This window comes from Solanum lycopersicum, chromosome 12, assembly GCF_036512215.1.
Source record: "Solanum lycopersicum chromosome 12, SLM_r2.1".
NCBI lineage: Eukaryota > Viridiplantae > Streptophyta > Magnoliopsida > Solanales > Solanaceae > Solanum > Solanum lycopersicum.
Genome location: NC_090811.1, coordinates 7321344 through 7347104, shown reverse-complemented (window position 1 = coordinate 7347104; position 25761 = coordinate 7321344). Strand labels below are relative to the sequence as shown.

Below are 25761 nucleotides of genomic sequence, written 5' to 3'. Positions count from 1 at the left end.
TATCACACTATTTCTATTAATTGATATTTTATATCTACAAACATGATTTTGCACTAAGAAATTAGATCTAAGGGTAAAATATAATTTATTTATCTTTTGATATGTTAAATAATAACAAGTGAAAATAAAAAAATATTTTAAAAATATTGGATAAATAAAAGTGAAAAAAGCGTAATTCGTACGATAATATAATAACATGTCTAAAACTCTATTTGGACTGACATTTTTTTGACTTGTAGCCAAAATTCATAAATTAGTAATTTAACTAATGAATTTTGTATTTTTATCATTTTAGCTTAAAATCGAGATTTATAAATATTTTTTAAATTTATCGAAGTACTTCAAAAATATTTTACAACTATTTTAACTTAAAAACAACTAAAATAAATCAATCCAAACAAGCTCTAAAATTTAAGTTTCAAAAGTTCTATAACCGTTTAAATATTATCATATTTTTAAAATTACAAAGTTTTAGTTTTTTCTTCCTTTTTTTTAACTTCACACCTAATTAAATATTTTCATATAAATTAAAACAAACAAAACTTTTTTTAGGTTAATTAAAACAAAAAAGATACAATTCACTCAATGATTATTTTTGATTCCAACCTTCATATGGAGAAGGAACGTACGAGGTCTTAATTATTTACATGGACCCATTTTCTTGATTTATTTATCTATTTAAATATTACTCAAATTAATGTTTGGGGTAGGTAAATTTTTTGAAGGCAATTTTACTATTAGAAGTGAAGAAATTGAAGAATTGAAGTAGCATTAGTCATTTGGTCAACCGCAGCGTCTGCTTACTAATATATTTTATTTATTTATACTTTTCACGTTTATTGCATGCGACGCCGCTTTTGGCAAATAAAATTCCTCCTTCTACAAATTAAGGTATATTCAAATTCATGGGGGACCAAACTTCCTAACTTTATGTCATTGAGGCGTAATCACAATTTTGAGATAATAAGTATATTATTATTAAAAAAATTAATTGAAAATATAAATTTAATTGGTTCGATATAAAATTACTTAAAATGTTAAAAATGTTATCAGTAACCATTTAGAGATGTATTATCTTATTTTAGAAAGAAAAATAAAATAAGATAAATATAAAATTCAAATTTTTAACTTAACGTATAAAGATGCACTATGTTATCATCGCATCATATGATACTACGAACAATATAACCTAGTATATATAATTTCAAAAGGAAAATATAATGAGTTCACGTGAACCCGAGGATACCCTCTTACATACGTTCCTGTAAAGTTTGTGTTGAGAATTCAACAAGGTGCAATGAGTAACATAGTTAACATGCATGATTATATTATTTTCTCTATTCTAATTTTATATAACTTTACTTTCCTTCTTAGTCAATAAAAAAAGATATGTTTCTATATGTAGTAATAACTTTTTGAAAATGCACACTTTATGTTTGATAAAGTAATTTCAAGCTAAATAAATATTTATGACTTATTTTTAATTATAAATTTCAATTTTCTTTTTTAAGTTTTATATTGAGTCAAATTAACTGATATATTTTGAGATGGATGGTGTAGTAGTTTATTTAAATTAGTTTTCATCCATTAATTTAGTGTTTTACTATGTGTTGTAACTTGTATGAACATGAATTTGTGATAAAGTAGATATTTTATTCGCCAAAATATATATAATGATGAATTTTGACTTCTTTTTGAAATGACTATTTTTTGTTCACTATTCGTATAAGTAAAGTCAATTCAATTGAAATTTATAAATATTTAGGTTCTTGACATTCTTATTAAGTTGTGATTTTGTTAATTTAGATTTTTTAAATTCATGTTCAACAATTTGAAATTTGTATATTATTTAGTTTACTTTTGATTTAACATTGAAAATTCAATATTGCTAAGAATAGCACAATAATTATTTGAAACATTTCATAACTTTAAGGGTCTTCTTCGATTATAAATTATAATATTAAAAATAAGTACATAACCACTAAATATAAATTTTATTAAATTGCTTGTATTTGAGACATGCATCATGGCAACGTGAGCTAATACTTGTATTTGGTTTTTATTTATTAATTTGGTCCACAAATTTGACATGATATATGGAATTTTGGGAACAAAAAAGCATGATGAACACGTGAGACTAATAATATTTTGTTGCTTCTAAATCTCTTAAATTGGATTTACCTAACTAATCTAATTTTTCTTCTAAACCAAATATTAATGATGAGTTTTGAGTAACAATTTATCATACCTTAATTACATAGTATATATAAATAAATTCAATAAAATGACTTCCCACCGGCCATTGTTTTCCATTTAAATGTTATAAGAATGCATATATGGATGAAAATTAAGACTTGTATTAACGTAAAGAATATTAAAAAGTTTGCCTAGATATAACAACACTATTATTATCAGGTTATCTAAAAAAAAATATAATTTTATAATAAATTTAACAAATGATTATTTTATTTTGATCGTCTTCCTCCGGCCTCTAATATGATCTATTCTTATTTTTGTCCCCATCTTTATAGTCTCCATTTCTACTTTAGTATTTGTCTTGAGGAAATATGATTTTTTTTTTTATATTGTTTGATATTACATTAAAAAGTAAGTAGAAAAATCAATTATAATTGCGATTTTTTTTTTGGAATATAATACTTCTTCCTTTTTGTATTTTACCATTAAGGGACACTTCTTTTGACTCAAATACTAAGCCATCAAACACTAAAAGAGCTTGTTTGAATTATTTGATTAACTTGATAAGTATTGAAGTGCAAAGTATATCTTGATCATAATTTTTTTTTAAATTTAGTGATCTGATTAATTTAAATTCATATTCGTATTTATTCAAAAGGTAACAATTTCATACAAGAATAAAATTCTAACACCTAATGTCATGTTGGCTATTTGTTTAGGTATACAAAATTTTAAAAATTTAGCTTAATATAAAACAAAAATCTTATCAAGTGTCCAATTTGACAATTACCAAACCAAAATCCACTAAAAAGAGAAGCCAAAACTAGGGGCTGGTTTAGATGGAAATTGAAGAGAGAAGCTTTGCCTAATATAAATACCACACTTGCCAATTGCACATGTATGACATCCCTTCTTGTCACCTTATAATTAAATTGTATAATTTCCAAAAAAAAAAAAACATCCAAGTCCCATAATCACAAGACTATATTTCATAATAACAATATAATAATAAAGTGTGAATAATTGTTTTGTTTTGAATTATTGTTTTGAATATTATCTCTTAATAGCATTTTAACTAATTCCAAGAATATTAATCATTAGAAGTGTTTTCTAATTTAGGCTCTTTATGGAAATTCAAAATAATATCTAAAATCTTTAAGATCCATTTATTTAACGTAAGGAATATATAAATAACTAAAATCACATAAACCAAGGATCCTATTTTTAAAAGTAATTTTACTGATTTATTAAATATTTAATTTTTAAAAATAAAAATATTTTTTTGATTTAAATAAGTATTTTTTTGGCCTTCAAATAACCAAACATGTTCATGTTCTGAGGAAGGATTCGTAAGGAGTTGCTCGTGTTTTCGATCACGACCCAAATCGAGTCGCGAGTGGCACCCACACTTATCCTCCTATGTGAGCGAACCAACCAATCCAAACCCCAACATTTTAACCATAATAGACAAATACAATGCGGAAGACTTAAAACTCATTAATAAAAATAGATTAATAACTTCTAAAACTCAAACACTTGTTATCCCCAAAATCTGGAAGTCATCATCACAAGAACATCTATTCTCAAATCACTAAATCTAGGAGTATCTAAGAAACTAAAATAACTAAACAGCTAGTCCATGCCAGAACTTCAAGGCATCAAGACGTGAAGAAGAAGATCCAGTCCAAGCTAGAAGCGTTAGCTCACCCTGAAATCCGGTGTAATGAAGACTGGCTAGAGTTGCGGTTGAGTTGACGCTTCTAGCTTGGACTGGATCTTCTTCTTCACGTCTTGATGCCTTGAAGTTCTGGCATGGACTAGCTGTTTAGTTATTTTAGTTTCTTAGATACTCCTAGATTTAGTGATTTGAGAATAGATGTTCTTGTGATGATGACTTCCAGATTTTGGGGATAACAAGTGTTTGAGTTTTAGAAGTTATTAATCTATTTTTATTAATGAGTTTTAAGTCTTCCGCATTGTATTCTGTCTATTATGGTTAAAATGTTGGGGTTTGGATTGGTTGGTTCGCTCACATAGGAGGGTAAGTGTGGGTGCCACTCGCGGCTCGATTTGGGTCGTGACAAACTTGGTATCAGAGCATTAGGTTCGTTGGTCTCATCACACAAGAACGAGTCTAGTAGAGTCTTAAGGAACGGTAGGGGGACGCCTTTACTTTTCTTTGAGAGGATATAAGACTTTAGGAAAATTCCATTCTTTCTTTCTTTCTTTCGTGCTATTACTTGGGTCCAATTGGTATCTAGGTGATACAAATTGGTATTTGACCATCTTCACTCTATTTCGCAGATGGTTAGAACAAGAGCAACGACTGCGCCAACACCAACACCGGCAAGACAAGAAGCGTCTAAGCCAGCCACTGGGGCTGTAGCTCGAAGAGGAGTAGTGGCAAGAGACCGTGGAAGAGGTCGTGGGAGGACGTCTTCTAGAGGAAGAGGACAAGCACCTAGCCCATCTGATACTAGGGCGGTGACTCCTCCACCGACTGAGAAAGTGGTAAGAGAGGGTGAGGAAGGGGAGAATGAACAAGTACAGAATGAGGGATTGCCACCCCAACCTACCCCAGAGATGATCAATCAGGTTCTTGCTTATCTTAGCGGGTTATCTTATCAAGGCCAGACACCTCCAGTGTTTTCTACACCAGCACCTCAGGTTCCGGAGGTACAACATGCAGCTACTGTGGCTCCCCGCATGGATACCTCATTGGAAATAGGCATGTTTCCTCGTCTGACTACAGGGCCTATAATGACAAATGATCAGCATGAACTTTTCAGTAAGTTCTTGAAATTGAAACCTCCAGTCTTTAAGGGTGCTGAATCTGAGGATGCCTACGATTTTCTGGTTGACTGTCATGAGCTACTACACAAGATGGGCATAGTAGAACGGTTTGGTGTTGAGTTTGTGACTTATCAGTTTCAAGGAAACGCCAAAATGTGGTGGCGGTCACATGTTGAGTGTCAACCAACAGAGGCACCACCTATGACTTGGACATCATTCTCTAGCTTATTTATGGAGAAGTATATCCCCCGGACTTTGAGGGATAGGAAAAGAGATGAGTTCTTGAGCCTAGAGCAAGGTAGAATATCGGTTACTGCATATGAGGCTAAGTTTCGTGCATTATCCAGGTATGCCACCCAACTTTGTTTCAGTCCACAAGAGCGGATTCGCCGTTTTGTGAAGGGGTTGAGGTCAGAATTGCGGATTTCAGCCTTACTGGTAGCGGCTACGGCAAAATCCTTTCAAGAAGTGGTAGACTTCGTGATAGAGGTGGAAGGAGTGAAGCCAGATGACTTCACCATGGCATCGACATCAAAAAGGTTTCGAAAGGGAGGTTAGTTTAATGGTTCTTACTCTAGAGGACAGGGTTCAGGAGGTTACTCAGTCCGACCAATTCAGTCTTCACTACAGACTGTAGTTGGGGGTCCACCTCAGACCGGTCAACACTTCTCTGAGAGACCTATGCTTGAATCCAGAGAATGTTATGGATGTGGGGAGACTGGACACATTAAGAGGTATTGTCCAAAATAGAGTTATAAACCCCCAATAGCTAGAGGTAGAGGTGGTCATGGTAGAGGCCGTTATTCTGGAGGACGTGGTGGCCGAGGTAATGGTGGTCACCAAAACGGCCGGGGTGACGGACAAATGGGAACTACTGCAGCGCAACCTGGTAGAGGCAACGGACAGACAGGTGATAGGGCCCATTGTTACGCTTTCCCCGGGCGGTCAGAAGCGGAGACATCAGATGCTGTTATCACAGGTAACCTTTTGGTTTGTGATTGTATGGCTTCTGTATTATTTGACCCTGGCTCTACATTTTCATATGTATCTTCCTCATTTGCTAATGGTCTTAATTTACATTGTGAATTGCTTGACATGCCTGTTCGTGTTTCTACTCCGGTGGGTGAGTCTGTGATAGTTGAAAAGGTGTATAGGTCTTGTCTTGTGACTTTTGTGGGGAGCAATACTTATGTAGACTTGGTTATCTTAAAAATGGTTGACTTTGATGTAATTCTGGGTATGACTTGGCTTTCCCCAAATTTTGCAATCTTGGATTGTAATGCTAAAACTGAGACGTTAGCCAAGCCTGGGACAGATCCGTTAGTATGGGAGGGTGACTACACTTCCAATCCGGTTCGTATCATCTCCTTTCTTCGGGCTAATAGAATGGTTAGTAAAGGGTGTTTAGCTTTCTTGGCACACCTCAGGGATGACACTACCCAAGTACCTTCAATTGAGTCGGTTTCGATAGTCCGTGAGTTTTTAGATGTGTTCCCTGCAGATCTTCCTGGTATGCCCCCGGATAGGGATATTGATTTTTGCATCAATCTGGAACCGGGTACTCGCCCCATTTCTATACCCCCTTATAGAATGGCTCCCGCGGAGTTAAGAGAGTTAAAGGCCCAACTTCAAGAGTTGTTGAGCAAAGGCTTCATTAGACCAAGTGCATCTCCTTGGGGTGCTCCGGTGTTATTTGTAAGGAAGAAGGATGGGAGTTTTCGGATGTGCATAGACTACCGGCAGTTGAACAAGGTAACTATTAAGAACAAGTATCCCATTCCTCGCATTGATGACTTGTTCGATCAGTTACAAGGTGCTTGTGTTTTCTCTAAGATTGACTTGAGATCCGGTTATCATCAATTGAAAATACGGGCAGCAGATGTGCCCAAGACTGCTTTTCGGACCAGGTATGGGCATTATGAGTTCTTAGTAATGTCTTTTGGGCTTACGAATGCCCCTGCTGCTTTCATGAGCTTGATGAATGGGATTTTTAAGCCATATCTGGACCTCTTTGTGATCGTATTTATTGATGATATATTGGTATACTCAAAGAGCAAGAAGGAACATGAGGAGCACTTGAGAATTGTATTGGAAATGTTGAGGGAAAAAAAACTTTATGCCAAATTCTCCAAGTGTGAGTTTTGGCTAGATGCGGTGTCCTTCTTGGGGCATGTGGTTTATAAGGATGGGGTGATGGTGGATCCTTCTAAGATTGAGACAGTGAAGAATTGGGTAAGACCTACTAATGTGTCAGAAATAAGGAGCTTTGTTTGTTTAGCTAGCTATTATCGTCGATTTGTCAAGGGATTCTCTTCCATTGCTTCCCAATTGACGAACTTGACTAAGCAGAATGTTCCATTTGTATGGTCGGATGAATGTGAAGAAAGCTTTCAGAAGCTCAAGACCTTGTTGACTACTGCACCAGTCCTTACCCTGCCAGTGGAAGGTAAGAATTTCATTGTCTATTGTGATGCATCCTATTCGGGTTTGGGTGCAATGCTAATGCAAAAGAAGAACATAATTGCTTATGCTTCGAGGCAATTAAAGGTGCATGAACGTAACTATCCTACCCACGATTTGGAATTGGCCGCAGTTGTGTTTGCATTAAAGCAATGGAGACATTATCTATATGGGGTCAAGTGTGAAGTCTATACAGATCATCGTAGTCTACAGTATGTCTTTACTCAGAAAGAATTGAACTTGAGACAGAGGAGATGGATGGAACTACTGAAGGATTATGATGTTACCATCTTGTATCACCCAGGAAAGGCTAATGTTGTGGCAGACGCCTTAAGTAGAAAAGCAGGGAGCATGGGTAGCTTAGCCCACTTACAAGTTTCTAGACACCCATTGGCTAGATAGGTTCAGACTCTGGCTAACGACTTTATGAGGTTAGAAGTAAATGAGAAGGGAGGATTTTTGGCCAGTGTGGAGGCGAGATCTTCTTTTCTTGACAAGATCAAGGGAAAACAGTTTAATGATGAGAAACTAAGCCGAATTCGGGATATGGTGTTGCGAGGAGAGGCTAAAGAAGCAATAATGGATGAGGAAGGTGTTTTGAGAATTAAGGGAAGAGTATGTGTGCCCCGTGTTGATGATTTGATCCACACTATTCTTACAGAGGCTCATAGTTCCGGATATTCTATACATCCTGGTGCAACCAAGATGTACCGTGACCTAAAGCAACACTTTTGGTGGAGTAGGATGAAGCGCGACATTGTGGATTTTGTTGCCAAATGTACAAATTGTCAGCAAGTAAAGTATGAACACCAGAGGCCCGGAGGAACACTTTAGAGAATGTCCATTCCTGAATGGAAGTGGGAGAGAATTGCAATGGACTTCGTGGTTGGTCTTCCAAAGACATTGGGGAAGTTTGACTCTATTTGGGTAATTGTGGACAGATTAACTAAGTCTGCTCATTTCATTCCGGTCAAGGTGACTTATAATGCAGAGAAGTTAGCCAAAATTTACATCTCAGAAATTGTTCGATTGCATGGAGTTCCACTTTCCATCATATCAGATAGAGGTACGCAGTTTACTTATAAGTTTTGGAAAACATTGCATGCGGAATTGGGTAATAGGTTGGACCTTAGTACTGCGTTCCATCCTCAGACCGATGGTCAGTCTGAGCGAACGATTCAAGTGTTGGAGGATATGCTTCGCGCATGTGTGATAGACTTTGGTGGTCATTGGGATAACTTCTTACCCTTAGCAGAGTTCTCATACAACAATAGCTATCACTCAAGTATTGATATGGCCCCATTCGAGGCATTGTATGGGAGAAGATGTAGGTCTCCCATTGGGTGGTTTGATGCATTTGAGGTTAGACCTTGGGGTACTGATCTTTTGAGGGATTCATTAGAGAAGGTGAAATCTATTCAAGAAAAGCTCTTAGCGGCTCAAAGCAGGCAAAAGGAATATGCAGATCGAAAGGTTAGAGACTTGAAGTTCATGGAGGGTGAGCAAGTCTTGCTGAAGGTTTCGCCCATGAAAGGGGTGATGCGGTTTGGAAAAAGAGGTAAGCTAAGCCCAAGGTATATTGGCCCATTTGAAGTACTTAAGCGAGTAGGGGAGGTGTCTTATGAATTAGCCTTGCCCCTAGGACTGTCAGGAGTGCGTCTGGTATTTCATGTGTCTATGTTGAAAAGATACCATGGGGATGGAAACTACATCATTCGTTGGGATTCGGTTCTTCTTGATGAGAATTTGACTTATAAGGAGGAGCCTGTTGCCATTCTAGATAGAGAAATTCGCAGGTTGAGATCAAGGGAGATTGCATCCATCAAAGTTCAATGGAAGAATCGACCCGTTGAAGAGTCCACTTGGGAGAAGGAGGCTGATATGCGAGAAAGATACCCACACCTGTTTACAGATTCAGGTACTCATTTTCGCCCTTGTTTTTCTTCTTGTGATCGTTCGGGGACGAACGATGGGTATATTGGTATCTATTGTAACGACCTGTTTAGTCGTTTTGAGCAGCAGATTTTATTTCTGAAAAAACTGGCTAAGTCGACGGATCCCACGACGAACTGTCATGGGCACGACGGACTGTCGTGGGGGTCTCGTTCCAAAACACTTAGAATTCTGAAATTTGGGTACTGAAATCGACTCTCTGAACTTCGCGACGAAGTGGCAGGATGGACCGTCGCAGGCACGACGGCCCGTCACAGACCCTTGGTAAAAATCTAGTCTCTGAACTCTGTGACGACTCAGCAGGACGAACCGTCGCAGGCACGACAGCCCATCACAGGCTGAGTAATCCCAGGCTGGGTCGGATTTCTTTAAATGTTTTAAGGGACGTTTTGGACTATTCCTGCTATAAGTATAAATTTAGTGGGAGAATATTAATAATCCAATTTCTTGAGGGTTAAAGGAGATAACCTTGAATTAATTAATGGGTTGATTTATCATCTTTTATACTTAATTATATGCTAATTAGGGTAAAAGAAAAGGGGTTTGAATAAGAAAAATAGAAAGAACAAGAGAGGGAGAATCGATCAAGAGAGAGAGGAACGAAGAGGATAACAAAGCTTCGGGGAAATTGCTTGCTTGATCACGAATCTTCGATGGAGGTAGGTTATGGTTTTTATGCTATTCGTAGTAAACTCTTAATAGCGAATGATATGTATTGGGTAGTGTTGTAAACCCTTCTATATGCTTAATTGTATGCTTGCATGAATGTGATTATATAATTGTGATAAAATAAGCATGATGAAGCTATTGAATCCTAAATCTTGAAAAGCCCTAATCTACTTTGTTAATGATGATGCCTTGGTATAAAAGAAGGCTTGATGAACGAAAGTAGTGAGATTAGGGGATCGGGTGCCACGTTCCGGTACCAGGATAGTATATGAGGATCGGAGTGTCACGTTCCGACACCAGGATAGTATATGGATCGGGTGCCACGTTCCGGTACCAGGATAGTGTATGAGGATCGGAGTGTCACGTTCCGACACCAGGATAGTATATGGATCGAGTGCCACGCTCCGGTACCAGGATAGTATATGAGGATCGGAGTGTCACGTTCCGACACCAGGATAGTATATGGATCGAGTGCCACGTTCCGGTACCAGGATAGTATATGAGGATCGGAGTGTCACGTTCCGACACCAGGATAGTATATGGATCGAGTGCCCTGTTCTGGTACCAGGATATATGAGGATCGGAGTGTCACGTTTCGGCACCAGGATTAGTAAAGAGAATGAATCTTGAAATATGTTAATATACCCAATTTAATGAACCTAATTCCCAAATGAGCATGATGGGGAGGCGTGAGTCCTCATTGATGTGCTTGGTGTTGTGACCAAGGGTTATGGTAATTGTAAATGCCGCATGTTGAGTATTGTAGTTGATTTTATGATATTATCTGATATATACTGTTTTCTATTTTGAGTTGGCCGATGATATCTACTCAGTACCTGTGTTTTGTACTGACCCCTACTTGTATGTTTCTTTCTTTGTTATTTGTGGTGTACAACAAACGTACCGTCGTCTTCAACTCAACCGCAACTCTAGCCAGTCTTCATTACACCGGATTTCAGGGTGAGCTAACGCTTCTAGCTTGGACTGGATCTTCTTCTTCACGTCTTGATGCCTTGAAGTTCTGGCATGGACTAGCTGTTTAGTTATTTTAGTTTCTTAGATACTCCTAGATTTAGTGATTTGAGAATAGATGTTCTTGTGATGATGACTTCCAGATTTTGGGGATAACAAGTGTTTGAGTTTTAGAAGTTATTAATCTATTTTTATTAATGAGTTATAAGTCTTCCGCATTGTATTCTGTCTATTATGGTTAAAATGTTGGGGTTTGGATTGGTTGGTTCGCTCACATAGGAGGGTAAGTGTGGGTGCCACTCACGGCTTGATTTGGGTCGTGACAACACATAAATATAAGTAATTGTGTAAGTAATATAGAGGTTAAAAATATTGATTTAAAAAAGACTGATAATTTAACAATAATATGGTTTAATCTAATATCACAAATTTATGTGACCAACGAGAGATTATGCGTGTTTTATATAATAATTTTAATCTAGCAATTGAAAGCAATGAAATTAGTTGTAATCACTTATTAAGAACAATTTTGAGATTACAACTCTTCTAAATTTTTGTGTATAGTATCTGATTTCATTGACTTAATTTATTTAGATATTTATCTAGTTTAAATTTCTTATTGTTTAATCACTATTTTTTTTATTTCAACTTTTTATGGAATAATAATTCCAAAATTAGTAATCTTGAGCTAAAACACAAAAGTGACATGTCTTCCTTCCTGCAAACTCCTCTACCAAAGGCCTTTAAGAACACCAGAATTAAAAATTTATTGCACTTTATCTAATTTAAACCACACACATATTTTATATTATTATATGTAAATCTCATTTTTAATTCAATGAATCAAAATTTATCTATAAAACTACACTCACTTTTGATTCATCTATAAAACTACACTCACCACATAATTCCATCATTTTATTAAACCAAGACTACTTGTCCAAATAAATGTTTGGGAAATTTGACCAAACTTTTAGGGAAATTCATTTTTTTTAATAGAAGGAGAAAATAAATAAATATAAACACTTTTGAAATCTTAGTCAAATATAAGTTACTACTCTAAATATTACAAAAATATTTTCCAAATTAACTAAGTAATGGGATGACTCAACAATATTGAAAAAAATATGTGTCTTAGGCCCTCAAATGTAAGGGGTCTCATTTTTAATAATAATAGGTTATAAGTTATTATTTTAACAAATATTGAAATTATTTATAGAAAAAGTAAATTTTTTCATGAAAAATGAAGGAATTATTAGAAGAAATTCGACATATTTAGACTACTATATCTCATAAAAATAATTTAAAATAACAATGGTTATATATCAATTGAAAACTAGAAAAAAATCAATTATATAAAAATTATTAACAAATTTAAGACTTCGTTTAATTTTTGTTTTAGATCACTAATATACTTGAGTCTCTTCCAACTAAGCAAATATAAAGCACTTCTTTAAAAACTACTGTTGAAATAAACAAATTTTGAATAAATTATTACCATATCACATAAATTTTATAAATTAATCTAAAGTTGAAAAGATTTACTATTAGTCCATGACTCCATTCTAAATCACATATTCTTCACATGGGAAAAATAATAAAGAATATTGATGTTGAAGGTTCAAGGAATTGATTAAAGATGGGCAAGTGTTAAGCAACTTTCCCATATTGTCAAAGGCAAATAAGTTGACAAATTTTACCAAAATGAAAGACTAAATAGGAATTAAATTTGTGGCTAAATGTGAACTTAATTACGTAAGAATAATGAAGAGGTCGATTGTGAGTGGTTGGTTTGGTTTGATTTCGAACTTTATCGATTTGACGTATTAGTTATTATTTTTTAGATAGATTAAATTATTATAGAATCATTAGATGTTGATTTATCAGTTACTTTCTCCGTCTATTGTTTATTGTCATGATTTTTTTAGACTCAAATTACAAGGACTTTGATTAATATTTTATGATGTATTTTTTATAATTTTCTACTTTTGGTTGGAGCCGATTCCGACTCCCCGACAATCCTAAGAGGAAAGAGTTGTCCATGGAATGGACAATGAAGTGTATCGATCCTCTATTAATATGCAAAAAAATTGCAATATGTAGTATTATTCGACTTTTCGTATAGCTTTTTAGTATCTAATTTTTTTATTTCAAATATGAAACTAACGTAATCTAATTTAACTTTGAAAATTAATCAAATTGACTTTCAAAAAGTATAATATGACAATTAAAAGTGGACACAGATAGTACAAATTTATTAGTTATTGGCCATTATTGATTTAACTTATCTATTTAACTGTTAATATATAATACAAAAGAAAATCATTGGAGATCACTTAGAAGTAACGTGACAAACCAATTGAACCATACACAGATTGCATCTTTCTTAATAATAAACACCATCATATCATTTTCGAAAATTTAAAATAGTCAAATATAAAATATAGAACTTATTCTATATGACAAATTTTATATACCAGATGGTATAAATATTTAATTTACTGTCGAATAAACCCAACTTTTTTTACTGTTCAATGTATGTAACCATTTTTGTACATTTACGTCTCTAACCACTTTAGATTTACACAATCTTCACCACAAAATGACCAAATAAAAAGAACTGACATCTGACTATTCTAATATATCAAAAATCTTACAGAATCACTGCCATTCTACATTACACCGTGTAAAGTAAATTAAAAAATTTAATACTCTTTTGGTCCAATTGGAGTATCTAAATTTGATTTGGTATAAAATAAAAAAAAATAAAAATAATATTGTGTTGTTATTTTGAAACTTTTCATTTTGAAATTGAAAAGCTTGCAAAATAGTTTAGTTAAGTAATTTTATATAAATTAAGAGTATATTTATGTACGTTTAAAATTGTAGAATATAGATACTAATTGAACATAAGTATTTTCTCTACATTAATTGATCATTTTATTAAAAAAAGTTGTTTCATAGTCTAAATTAAGAAAATTTCAATTAAAATTTTTCTATATTATCCCATCAATCAATAATTTTAGAAAATATTCATATTTATTTTAAAATTTGCATATTTTTTTATATATGTATAATAAATTAATAAAATTATCTTCTTATTTATAATTATTTTAATACGTATATAAAAAGATGGAAGGAGGTATATACTTTTGTTCCTATGGTTGGCAAAATGAGTCTAATATATGGGTATCCACTCAATTAAACCATTTAAAAATGGATGTTATCCAATTATTTAAATAAAAGTATGAATAACTCAGGGATATTCACCACTTGCATTACTTTTTCCGTCTGTTATTGTTTATCATAATTTTTATTTATAGAGTCAAATTTTAAGATATATTTTTTTATCATATTGATATGTAAAAAGTTATAATTTATAGTACTTTTTATATAGTCATTGAATATTTAAATTTTTTATTTAAAATATCAAATTAATATAATCTAATTTAACTTTGAAAGTTAATCAAATTGACTTTCGAAATGCGTAATATAACAAATAAAAATGAACGAAGAGAGTATTGGTATGAAGAAATATTATTCTTATTAAATATTTTTTAATTGTTTTTCATGTTTGATGGATTTAAATATTTTGAAAAAAATATTTTTTAAATGAACTTATTTTTCTCTAATTTTTTAAAAAGTGATTTCCATTCATAAGGTAAAGACACGTTTGATTAATTTAAATATTCTTCCAATAAACTTATTTTCCTCTAATTTAAAAAAAAAAGTGATTTCCACACATAAAAGTAAGGGGGGGGGGGGGGGGGGGGAATCAAAACTTTTCTTAAATCAGAAAAATACATTTAAAAAGTACGTCCCTTAAACCTCACCATCCGAAACTGAGTCCAAACTTGTGATCCAACTTCTGATAGTGACTCCCTAACCTTGATCCATTAACCGAATTATAACTTATCGACCTCAATTTAGGACCACTCATTTTCTCAAAAGATACATTCAACAAAAAAATAATAAAATATTTTTCTTCTTACCAATAACGTTTTTTTTTTAAAAAAAGAGCAAAATAAAATATTTAATTGAAGTACATATAAAAAATACATAATGTGGGTAATATGGATCCAATAGTATCCATTGAGTTCACCCATTTTCATCCTATTAAGTAAAATCGAATACTTTATCCATTTTTATCCGATTCATATCCGACTCGATTCACTCCCCTGATTTCCAATATGTTATGGCAAAAGATAAGATGTCATGGAGAAATCAGAAGATAAGAAAAATGAACCAATTAGTCCCTTTAGCAAAATAATATTAATTTCACCACCATGCCTTCAATCAACAATTACTTTTGGGACCTCAAGAATTAATATTCCTCTTCCAACTTCAATTAATCCTGTAAAATAAATAAAAAGGAAATGCTTAAGCAATACATTGTTTAAGACTCGTAATAGCTAACATTTAGTCTCTATACACAACATATTTTTCTGATGAAGGATGCACACCAGATCACCCTTTGCCTAAGGTGGCTCCGCCCCTGCATTGCAAATGGACTTTCCAGTCTAGTAGCTAAATGACAGCATGGGCTTAGAAGGTCCCGCGTTGTCTAGTGGTTAAACGAAATCTACCTTCACCCTCCCAATTTGGTAGGGGACCAGTAGTTGATTACAATAGCCCATCCACAGACAATGATCATGTAGTGTGAGACTTTAAGCGATCAACAATATATAGTTATACAACAATCATTTCATAGGCAAAGAGGAGTCGTTACACTAACAATATGAGCCCCACATTATTCATGACTTGATATGACAATGTAAGATCCGAAGTTGAAGTATAGCAATGAATTGTAATACACAGAGTTCAAACCAACAAGTTAAACTAAAGATGAACACGGAGTTTCTCTTAAAGCTAAAATAACGTAACATTAACTAACCTCATTTTCATCGTCATCATCATCTGATCCACCATCTTCTTTGTTCTTCTTAAGACGCGTTGTTCCACCCTCCTTACTAATAGGTAACTTCATTGCACCAAATGGCGTGTCCACGTTAACATGACCTTTCATGGTATATCCTGTTCCTCTCCCTCTAAGCATATCCCAAAGAGCAGAACCAAAATCTTTCGGCCTGAAAGTAATAGGAAGATCCATATAGCTGACTCCATTCTTCCCAATCTTTGCACATTTCTCTAAATCAGCACCACCAACGTTAACATCAGATAACCAAACATCATAATCAAGTCCATTAACCGCGAGATCAAAGTCATTCTTGTTCTCTAATCTCAATTTAAGAACAGCTATTGTTTCTTCAGAAGAAAATTTCTGAAAATGTATTTTTTCAAGATCAATATCGGGCTTATGAGGTATAGGAATCTCGCCTTTTTTCTCAAGAGGTAGAGTAAGTCTACCAAAAACAGGTACATCAACAATGAGGTCTATTTTTATCTGATAAGGAATAACAGTTCCAGTCTTTATATCACGATACGTATCTTTTATATCATCATATACCAAATTCACTGGTATTTTCACAGTTTCTGAACCATGTGCATGAATTGTTCCAGCATCAGGGATCAAACCTGAGATCAGTTTCCTTCCATCACTCTCGATCAAGTAATTTATATCGATGAGAGGGATTGGAATGGGATTTGGATTCTTCACTAACACATCTGCTACTATTTCCGCCTTCTTTAGATTGATATGAGGGAAATGAACTGCAGTAACATCTGCAGTTGGTTTCCCAAATCCTACTTTTTCTTCAATTTTATCACCAACATCTTCGATGAATTCCTTAACTTTATGAACGAATCCACCTTTTTCCTCGTCTTCTTTGTCTTCCTTGTCTTTGTCTCGGAAAGACCTGCAACTTTTTTCCGATTTTCGTGGAGATGACATAGCTTAGAACATGATCAACAACAACAAAAAGAAAAAAACAAAGAAAGAATTACCTGATATGTAGAACAGATCAAAGGGAGTACGAGGATCTTGGACTAACTAACACATGTCTTTTTCAGTTACATTCATGTGGTCTATTATACAATACACCACATACATTGTTTACATACTCTAGATCCAAGAATAATGTTGAATAGAGTGTACTAATAATAACTGTACTCGATTAGTTATGATAAGAATATATATATCTTATGTTTTGGTTTGGTGTGTTTAAAAATAAAATGTATTGCATGATCTCTATATGTTTTGTTTCCAAAAATATCCTTTTGGGAAATGCCTGGAGATGAATTTGAGGGGTAGTTATGTCATTAACTAATTTAATGCATGTAGTTAAACACCACCTCAATACAGAATAGTTTATAACTCTTGAATTAGTTAATACATAACTAAAAAAAAAAACCAAACAAGATACTAATGCGATACAAAACTAATGCATGCGTTATTTTTTCTAACAATGCACGGAGAAAACATTCAAGCGATATTTCTCCAAATTCTCTCTTAAAAATAATATACAAACACACTGGATACAAAAACTACTACACTATAGTATCAGTCTTGATCCCTGAAGCAAAACAAAATTCTTTTGTCAAGATTTCAAGCTTCTTTTCCAATGAGTTATTTGCTGACTGAATTTTCATCAACCTAACCAGTTACCTTTGGAAACGACGCCTTTACACCTTGATAAAGTAGTTACTTATATATAGAATAAGCCAGATCATCTCAGAACACAGGAACAACTTCATGGCTTGGGTGAAGAAGATACCTGCATAAAAAGCCAGTAGCAGCAGAATTACTAGCAAAATTATAAGTTCTGCAGCATATATACATTAAACCCAAAGGAAAAGGTTATGTGGTATGCATACTTTATACAAAGTTTAGTCCTTTTAGAGTCTGCATGCCTCGTACTGTATGAGTGCTTCTATAACAAGTATACTGACTCCATGACCGTTAAAAGAGATCTCAACGACATCAAGGATTGATATTCAGTAGGAAGTTTGTAAATCTCGATCTTCAAGTACAAGTGATTAAATAATACCTCACAAAGAGGAGTTCACAATAGCAACATTATCAACTCAACAGAACAAGAATTTTTGTTGCATTGACGAAGGATACAGGAAAAAGAAACAGGCTTACCACAAAATTTAGTGGTTTATATTATTAATTTATCAAAATTTAGAAGTCATTCACATTAGTATAGAATTCTAAATTCTGAAGACATTTAAACTTTGAAAAGTAAGAGAAGTATAAACCTGCTATATGACAAAGGAACGGACAAGGAATGAGTGAAGCACAATAAAATACAGTTATGGTTTTCCTATTCTATACTTCAATGACCATCTTCCATTTCCACATTGAAGCTCCCTTCATCGAAATGATCTTTGATAATGCCGCGGAGATACTCTAACTGCTCAAACCCTCCTTTGAGCTCTTCCCACTGCAAAATTACAATCAACAAGGACTATGTCAAATTGCGAGGAAGGACTAGTCAAATTGTGATTTTTCCTTTTTACATTTTACATGCAAAAAGAAATGAAAAAAGATTTGTGTCCATGAACTATGTTCACAAATTGTTAATATGTATGGAAGAAGGTAAATATAACATCAGACCAACATCTAATAATTGAAGCTGCTTTGAATAGTTTTCTTTATTTGATTGAATTGCCCTTCTATCATAATAACACCAAGGGAACTATGCATATATTAAAACAGCCCTTGCAAGAAGAGAATGATTTTAGTAACTTTTCCTCTCCCTGCAAAAAGATAACTGTGAATTTTTTTCCCTTCAAGTTCGCCATAACACCCCAAAACTTCTGGGGAACAACTTGCCATGGGCTTATATGGTCTGGCACACAGCAAATGGATGTTACGGTAATGTTTCATAGGAAGCCAATAGTTGTTCACCTTTAAAAATAGAGAAGACGTCCTAAACATACCCATCAGCAAGATAGGGTCAACCCAATGGACTCTTAAGGCTGTGTGTTTGATATATGAAGGGAATCAGGGGATAAACTGGGGGAATAGACATGGAGGCTTGCTATCACAATATCACTTGGTTTGCTCATATTTTTGGAAGACAGAGAGGTGAAGTATAATGCTAAACCCAGACCCTTGCTTCCTGCAAGCTTTGTTTGTCTCACACTTATCAATCTGTCTGTCTATTTTCTCTCTGACATTTAGTTTCTCATAACTGATGATTGACGGTGGAAAACATTGAATCCAAGGGAGTGTGTTGTGGACCCACATTCTGCTGAACTGGATAACCTGAATGTGGCGCCAAGGAGAAATACGCATATGAGGACTGTGCCAAAGAAGTTAACTGATTTTGTAGTGACTCGGACAAAATACGTAAAGGGCGACACATGTGCTGGGAGTTGGTATAAGTAGCTAAACTGAGGATGAGTTAGGGTAGGCAACAAGTTATAGAAATTTCTTATTCTCACCCTTGTGTTCTAATCCTCATCCCCTTCTTTATCTTTACTCATGCTTCTGTGTTGTTTCTGTTTCCTTCAAGTTTCAGTTCTACTGTAATCATATTGACAGTGTTTGTTTATAATATAGTACTTGAGATCGTTATTGTTCAAGAGTGAGTGAACCTAATGTTGGATGGAAATCCTTCAGTGTTTCCCATGTTGAACTACTTTTCTCCCTCTTTTGGGGCAGGAAGCGGAAGATGAGAAGTAGTTCACAAAAACATCTCTCATTCAGCTTTACTAAGATAAGAATGCCAATAATCTTCAATCAGATATAACTGATCATAAGAGAAAATATGCCAAAACTTACTTCCTGATGAGGGACAGATACGAGCTTCCAACCAGCAGCAGTGATAAATCTCCGCTTTAGCATTGTATGTCCCAAGGGGGATCCTGCAAGGGAGGTAATTACGCCATCACAGATTTCAGAAAAATGGAACTTTTTAATGATTTGGAAAACGGATGATTAAGAAAGATCATGATACTAACAGGTCTGCAGATTATAATGAATTAATAAGAAGCTATAAACACCTGTGTTCCTTGAGAAATGAGTGGTGCCATCTATCTCAAGAGCAACTCTTTTGTCAATGACCGCTGCGTCCAGGGTATAACCATCCACGGCATGTTCTCTTACCCAGTCTAGCCCAGTGCTAACAAGAAGGCGAGCAATCTCCTTCTGAAATGACGAAGTAACCTTCTGATTGAACCGTTTTGTCCTTCCAGCACTGGAAATTTTTTCCTCCAATTCACCTTTCAGGGATAAGTCAAGATGTGAGTACTCTAGCTTGAGACATTGGTTCACAAGATGAACTTGGGAAGCAAACATAATGTCTTCTCTATACTGCTCAGATATCCGTTGCTCCTCAAAATAGCTGAGAGCATTCCATACTTTGGCGAAAAAAACTCGATTCATCTGCCCAAGAACAGCATAAGACCATGATATATTACCTAGCTGATCCCTATTAAAACTTAGCACGGGAGAGTTAATTGCTCCAGAATCAACATCTGCAGTTCCATCTGGTGCTCTTTCTTTACTATGAAGTAATTTATCATCTTTCAAGCGGCATTTGAACTGATTGCCATCACTAAAAACATTATCAAGTGCATCAAGCATGGGACCAGGTTGCTCGTACAGAGAAGCAAAAGCCCACAAGACTTGAGCAATTTCTTGAGGCTGAAAAGTATGAATTATGTCCGAGGCCCTTCTTGCTAACCCCGAAAACAGTTCTGGAGCAGAGTGCTGCATTGACGCAAAGGCTCCGGCTATATTGGCAACATTTTGTGAATTGAACTCCTCAACCATAGCTGACGCTACTTCTGCCACTCTGTCCATTTCTGTCAAATAGAGAAGCTCACCACCAATTTTTGACAGTGCCCACGCAATATTTGAAACACCCTGTCCTGAGCACTCAGGCAAAGCAGTCATAGCAATGCTGACAAGCATACACATCTCTCTTTGGCGAGCAAATGCCAACCTCCTACTCCTAGTCATTGAAACTTTCTCCATGTTCTTTGCTATCCTATGCAATGATGTGGCTATATTTAATGGAGAAAGAGGCGACGGGGTAAGCCCTTTCACAACAGCTGAGACTGTCTCAGAAGTGACTTCTAACACTTCTTCAGCTGTCAGTGCTTCAACAATTGCTTTATTCAAGCTAATTTCTTTCTTACGATTCGATGGTCCTGCAAATTCAGATAGCCTTTGAACAAATGTTTCCATGTTTTTAGCTTTCTGTTCCTCAAACATACCATCAGCAAACATGCTTACTGTCATTTTAAGGTCATTTCTATTACCTAAAGGAACTTCAACATCCAAATCGAAATCCTCATCATCCAAGTCAAATTCCAACTCTCCATCAATTTCTTCATCGAGGGTTTTCTTATCAACCTTAGACTTAATCTTCTTCTTCTTCTTCTTTTTAATCTTTTTATTTCCACCAACCATACTCTTTATAACAGGAGTCAATCCTCTAGCTTCAATAGACTTAAGAGCAACTTTCCTAGCATTCATACACCAACCCATTGTTTCTGTATTCTTCAGCAATCTAGAATTTACTTTCTTTTTCTTCTTTTCAGGTAAAACATCTCCAGATGACTCCATCTTTCCAAGGAACTTTGCTTCCCAATCCGCGTCGGACGGGTCCTCACCCACCTGATTTTTACTAGCAATACAACCCTCCTCCTCCTCCTCACCTTCTTCTTCTACTTCATTTTCAACCAAAGTTTTAGTTCCTATAGAATTGTGACTTCTAGAAGGATCTAAGCAACATATATGAAACTTAGAGGATAACTTAATTCTTGAATTACTAGTTAAAAATGCAGTCTTTACAGGATAAAAAAATAAGTAATTTTTCATAGTGATGTAGGAAGGAGGTATATGGAAGCTAGGGAATGTGTTAATAACAGCTGTTTCCATGATAATTGTTATGAAATTACTACAATAGCAAATGTTTACAGTAAACAATCAAATAAAAGTGTACACAAAATTTGGAAGAAGTAGAAACTTACTCAACCAAAAGAATGGAGTTTAGACTCCAAATATTGGGGTGGAGAGAGAAAAGAGAGAGGAAAATACAGAGTGCTTCAATCGCCATGGCTGAAGAAGATAAACCAGCGAGTCGAAATTTGGGCCTAATAAGCAAATCTACACATTCCTCCTCCTCTTTGGTATCAACCCAAAATACTAAGTGGGCCTTGGGAATGCTAATACTTCAAACTTGGACCCTCATAAAAATGGCTAAGAGTCTAAAATTAGGCGTGATTTGTTCTAGATACAATGTATCTAAATAGATTCGCATGTATCTGTTATACGTATACAAATCTCTCTCTCTTTCCTCTCATGACGCTCACGTACTCTCTTATGTAATCGATATCTTAAATACATTTGAACTATACCAGATACACTATGCATATATCTAGTGTGATTCACAATTAATTTGTATTTTGTTTTGACGAATACAATTGCATCAACAAATACAAATATATATATTTCTTGTATATTCACTTTATATTAATGAATAAAATTATATAAACAAATATGATTATGTCCTTTGAATTCAAGCATAATATATTCTTTTGTGGACTTCAATTGGTTATCAAATCACTAATTTATAAGGTAAAATGTATGACCATGGTGTCCAGACCTCTAATCGTCTAGTTTAACTACATCTTTGAGCGGGAATAAATTGAACCAATTGTTGAACATTACATTTACATCTAGGTTTGTAATCAAGCAAAGTCTCTAGGTATATCGCTATTCCAAATACAAATCAACCCTAGTTCCTAAAGAAAATCATGCTCCTTTTGTCCTACATTCTATCCTCGTATCCCTCTTCTGAGTTCAGTTTGAACAATAAGTTTATTTTAATAGTGGTCAACCATGAAATACCAATCAAGAATAAAAGAGTAATTTATGTGATAACCAACTTCAATCCCTAAATTTCAATTATACACAATCATATTGTAGCCACAATCCTATAATAAGGGAATTTAGCTATTCATAATGTGATTTTCAATCTTCAAGTATTTAATAATCATAAGAGAAGTCGATAAAAGTAAAGAGTATGAATGAATTCTAAATTTGAAGTAAAGTTCTCAAGTCGTCGTTTCCAAAAGTAAAAAAAAAGAACATTTGAAATAATAAAATTCAAGTTTGTTTACCGTTTGAAAAAAGTCTACATTAATATGGGTTCCACCTCTTCGACGCGGAAGCGCATTGCTTTTTCACAATTTTCCAAACTCTTCGACGTAGAGAGAATACATACTTTTTTTTCTCAGCAGCCATTGAGAGTGACATAAATTCACTCAATACCAAGGTAGGGATTTTCTCACTTTGAACTTTCTTTTATCCTTTGAACTTATTATCACTAATCATAATGCGCTAACATGACTCAAGCACTATCAATAAGATGAAAATTTGTCCTCCAACTTAGCTGATTATAGTATGATATTATTTGTCTCTTGCACATATAAATATGTCCAGGATCATCAATTATTGAATTGTAATTTTTTTCTTTCATAGCTTAAGTTATTCTTCCAGTTGGGGCAACATGATGACTTATGGTGATTGTTGATTCATAGGGATTAGAGTTAATTTATATGATTTCATGCATGTAATATAATCTACAATCGTCAGGTTATAATTTATTGAAAGTTGAGTTACATCTTACAAATGTGTAGAGTGTGATGCTTTACCTATTACGAATTAGAATTTTCTATGACATAATATTGTGTTATTATTATATGTGCTTTACTTAAAACAATGTCAATAACTTACGAAGGAACATATAAAATATATTTGCTCCTTATACGAATTACGATGTCACTATTATAACTATTTTTTTCTTCAATATATAAGAAAAACTAAATTTATTCATTGGAACATCAATTTCAAGAGAAATAAAATCTCTCCCCCTCCCCCCCCCCCCCCCCCAAAAAAAAAAAAAAACTTCCTTCTCTATATTTTGTTTATTGTACTTTTATTATTAATTCACCCCAATCATGAAACTATTGTCTCATTCTGGAATCTATTGAAGAATTTCAAAGGTTATTTGAGGATTTGACTCATCTCCAGCAATAGAACTCTCCAATTTCTTCATTATCCCTTTAATTTTTTGACATGTGTAATACAAATAGTCTAATAATTCGGATTTGTTTGGTTAACTAAAGAATATAGTTAATATTTCTCTCACTTCCTTTTTTTCCTTGGAATCCTTTTTTCTCTGCCATAATTTATTATGAATTTGGCTCCTTAATATTTTTCCCTCACCTTACTTAAAAAATAAATAAAAGTTCTCCTAATTTCCAAATCTTTTCGGAAGAATCATTAACTTCCTGGAAAATGACATGTATATTTTTTTATAAGAAAAAATGTACCATTCATTCAATCTTATTGCATTACTTATCGTGACTTTTTTCATTCTTCATGTCATGTGTTGAAGAATGTTTTTCGATATTTTTTTCTTTATCATATTTAATTTTTTTTATCCACCATTTCAACATATTTCTTCTCTTTGACTAAGTCAATATTGAAAATTTTGATATACAGATATTAAATAATCCAATAAAATAAATGAAAATAAGTTACAAAGAGGGCTTTAAAAGAAGTCAAATTTGAAAAATACCTAGGACTTATTGCCCAAGTTGTTCCGTAAGAGTGACTCAGAAAGATCTTTTTTATAAAAAAAAATAAGATATGAAAACTGAAACTAAGCTTTTTGAGAGGAAATGGTAAAAACAGTGATGGGGTCTGACTCCTGATATTTCAATTAAACTTTGTGAGAGAGGCATCAATTAGAAAATTATCAATGATTAAAAATAAAACGAGTTTAAAGTCCCAAATATCAACACTATAAATAAATTCAAAATTATATTATTGATTTGCTGAAAAAAAGAGCTCGAAAAAATAAACTATGACACAGAAGAAAGGATTCTAAGCAAAGAAAAAAAAAGGGAGAAATATTAACTATAGTAAAACTCTTTAGTTAATCAAACAATCGGAGCCATTAGATTATTTGTATGACACATGTCAAAATATTAAAAGAGTAATGGAGGAATTGGAGGGATCCATTAATGAAGAGGAGTCAAATCCGTCATTTGATAGAGTGTATAAAAATAATGCAAATTATAGTGTATTAATAATATTTGCATTATACTTATATTAGTTATACTTGCATTACTAATGCTAAGATTTTTCGAGTCTGTTTGGATGGGCTTAAAAGCTGGTCAAACTGACTTAAAAGTCAGTTTTTAACTTATTAGAGTGTTTGACAATTATCAAGTGACTTCTTTTAAGTAAAAAATGACTTATTTAAATCCAAAAGCCAAAAGCTTGATGAGGGGTGTTTTTTTTTTTCCAACTTAAAAGTCATTTTATGTTGACCATGTATATTACCTTTTTACCTTTAATTCTTTTTTTAAAAATCTTTTTTCTTATAATTATTATTATTATTTATTATTATTATTATTATTATTATTTTATTATATTATTATTATAATTATAATAATTTGTATTATTAATATTTTATTATTTTTAATTATTATTTATTTTATTATTCTTTATTATTATTATTATTAATATTTTATTTTTATTAATATTATTTATTTTACTATTCTTTATTATTATTATTATTATTATTATTTTCCTATTATTTTATTATTATTATTATTATTATTATATTAGTATTATTTTATTTATTATTATTATTTAGTATTTTTATTATTATTTATTATTATTATTATATATTATCATTATTATTATTACTATTATAATTATTATTATTATTATTATTATCATTCTATTATTATTATTATTATTATTATCATATTATTATATTA

The 25761-nt window shown here is 33.5% G+C and overlaps 2 protein-coding genes across 5 annotated transcripts; both read right to left on the bottom strand.

Moving 5' to 3' along the window:
* Positions 1–14939: 14939 nt before the first annotated feature.
* On the bottom strand, positions 14940–17146 carry LOC101258829 (desiccation-related protein At2g46140-like). Its single transcript, XM_004251922.5, has 2 exons — positions 15938–17146; positions 14940–15397 (listed from the first exon to the last, which is right to left on the bottom strand). The coding sequence occupies exons 1-2, from the start codon at positions 16892–16894 to the stop codon at positions 15392–15394; spliced, it is 963 nt and encodes a 320-aa protein (XP_004251970.1). The 5' UTR covers positions 16895–17146; the 3' UTR covers positions 14940–15391.
* On the bottom strand, positions 16762–23841 carry LOC101258337 (RAP domain-containing protein, chloroplastic). Of its 4 annotated transcripts, none has more exons than XR_011213115.1 (5): positions 19957–23841; positions 19736–19818; positions 18205–18389; positions 17609–17717; positions 16762–16865 (listed from the first exon to the last, which is right to left on the bottom strand). XR_011213115.1 is itself a non-coding variant. In XM_019211545.3 (3 exons), the coding sequence occupies exons 1-3, from the start codon at positions 21839–21841 to the stop codon at positions 18282–18284; spliced, it is 2076 nt and encodes a 691-aa protein (XP_019067090.2). In that variant the 5' UTR covers positions 21842–23841; the 3' UTR covers positions 18085–18281. The 4 variants fall into 4 exon arrangements, 1 of the variants encoding a protein (XP_019067090.2); XR_011213114.1 differs by lacking the exon at positions 16762–16865 and adding an exon at positions 17285–17516; XR_002026420.3 differs by lacking the exon at positions 16762–16865 and having other exon boundaries at positions 17285–17717.
* Between the last annotated feature and the right edge of the window lie 1920 nt (positions 23842–25761).

Coding starts and splice junctions, on each gene's coding strand:
- LOC101258829 (XM_004251922.5), bottom strand. CDS start 16,894: ATGTCATCTCCACGAAAATCGGAAAAAAGTTGCAGGTCTTTCCGAGAC.
- LOC101258337 (XM_019211545.3), bottom strand. CDS start 21,841: ATGGAAACAGCTGTTATTAACACATTCCCTAGCTTCCATATACCTCCT. Junction 19,819..19,956: donor TCATTTCTCAAGGAACACAG/GTGTTTATAGCT, acceptor CCTCCCTTGCAG/GATCCCCCTTGGGACATACA. Junction 18,390..19,735: donor TATCTGTCCCTCATCAGGAA/GTAAGTTTTGGC, acceptor GTAATTTTGCAG/TGGGAAGAGCTCAAAGGAGG.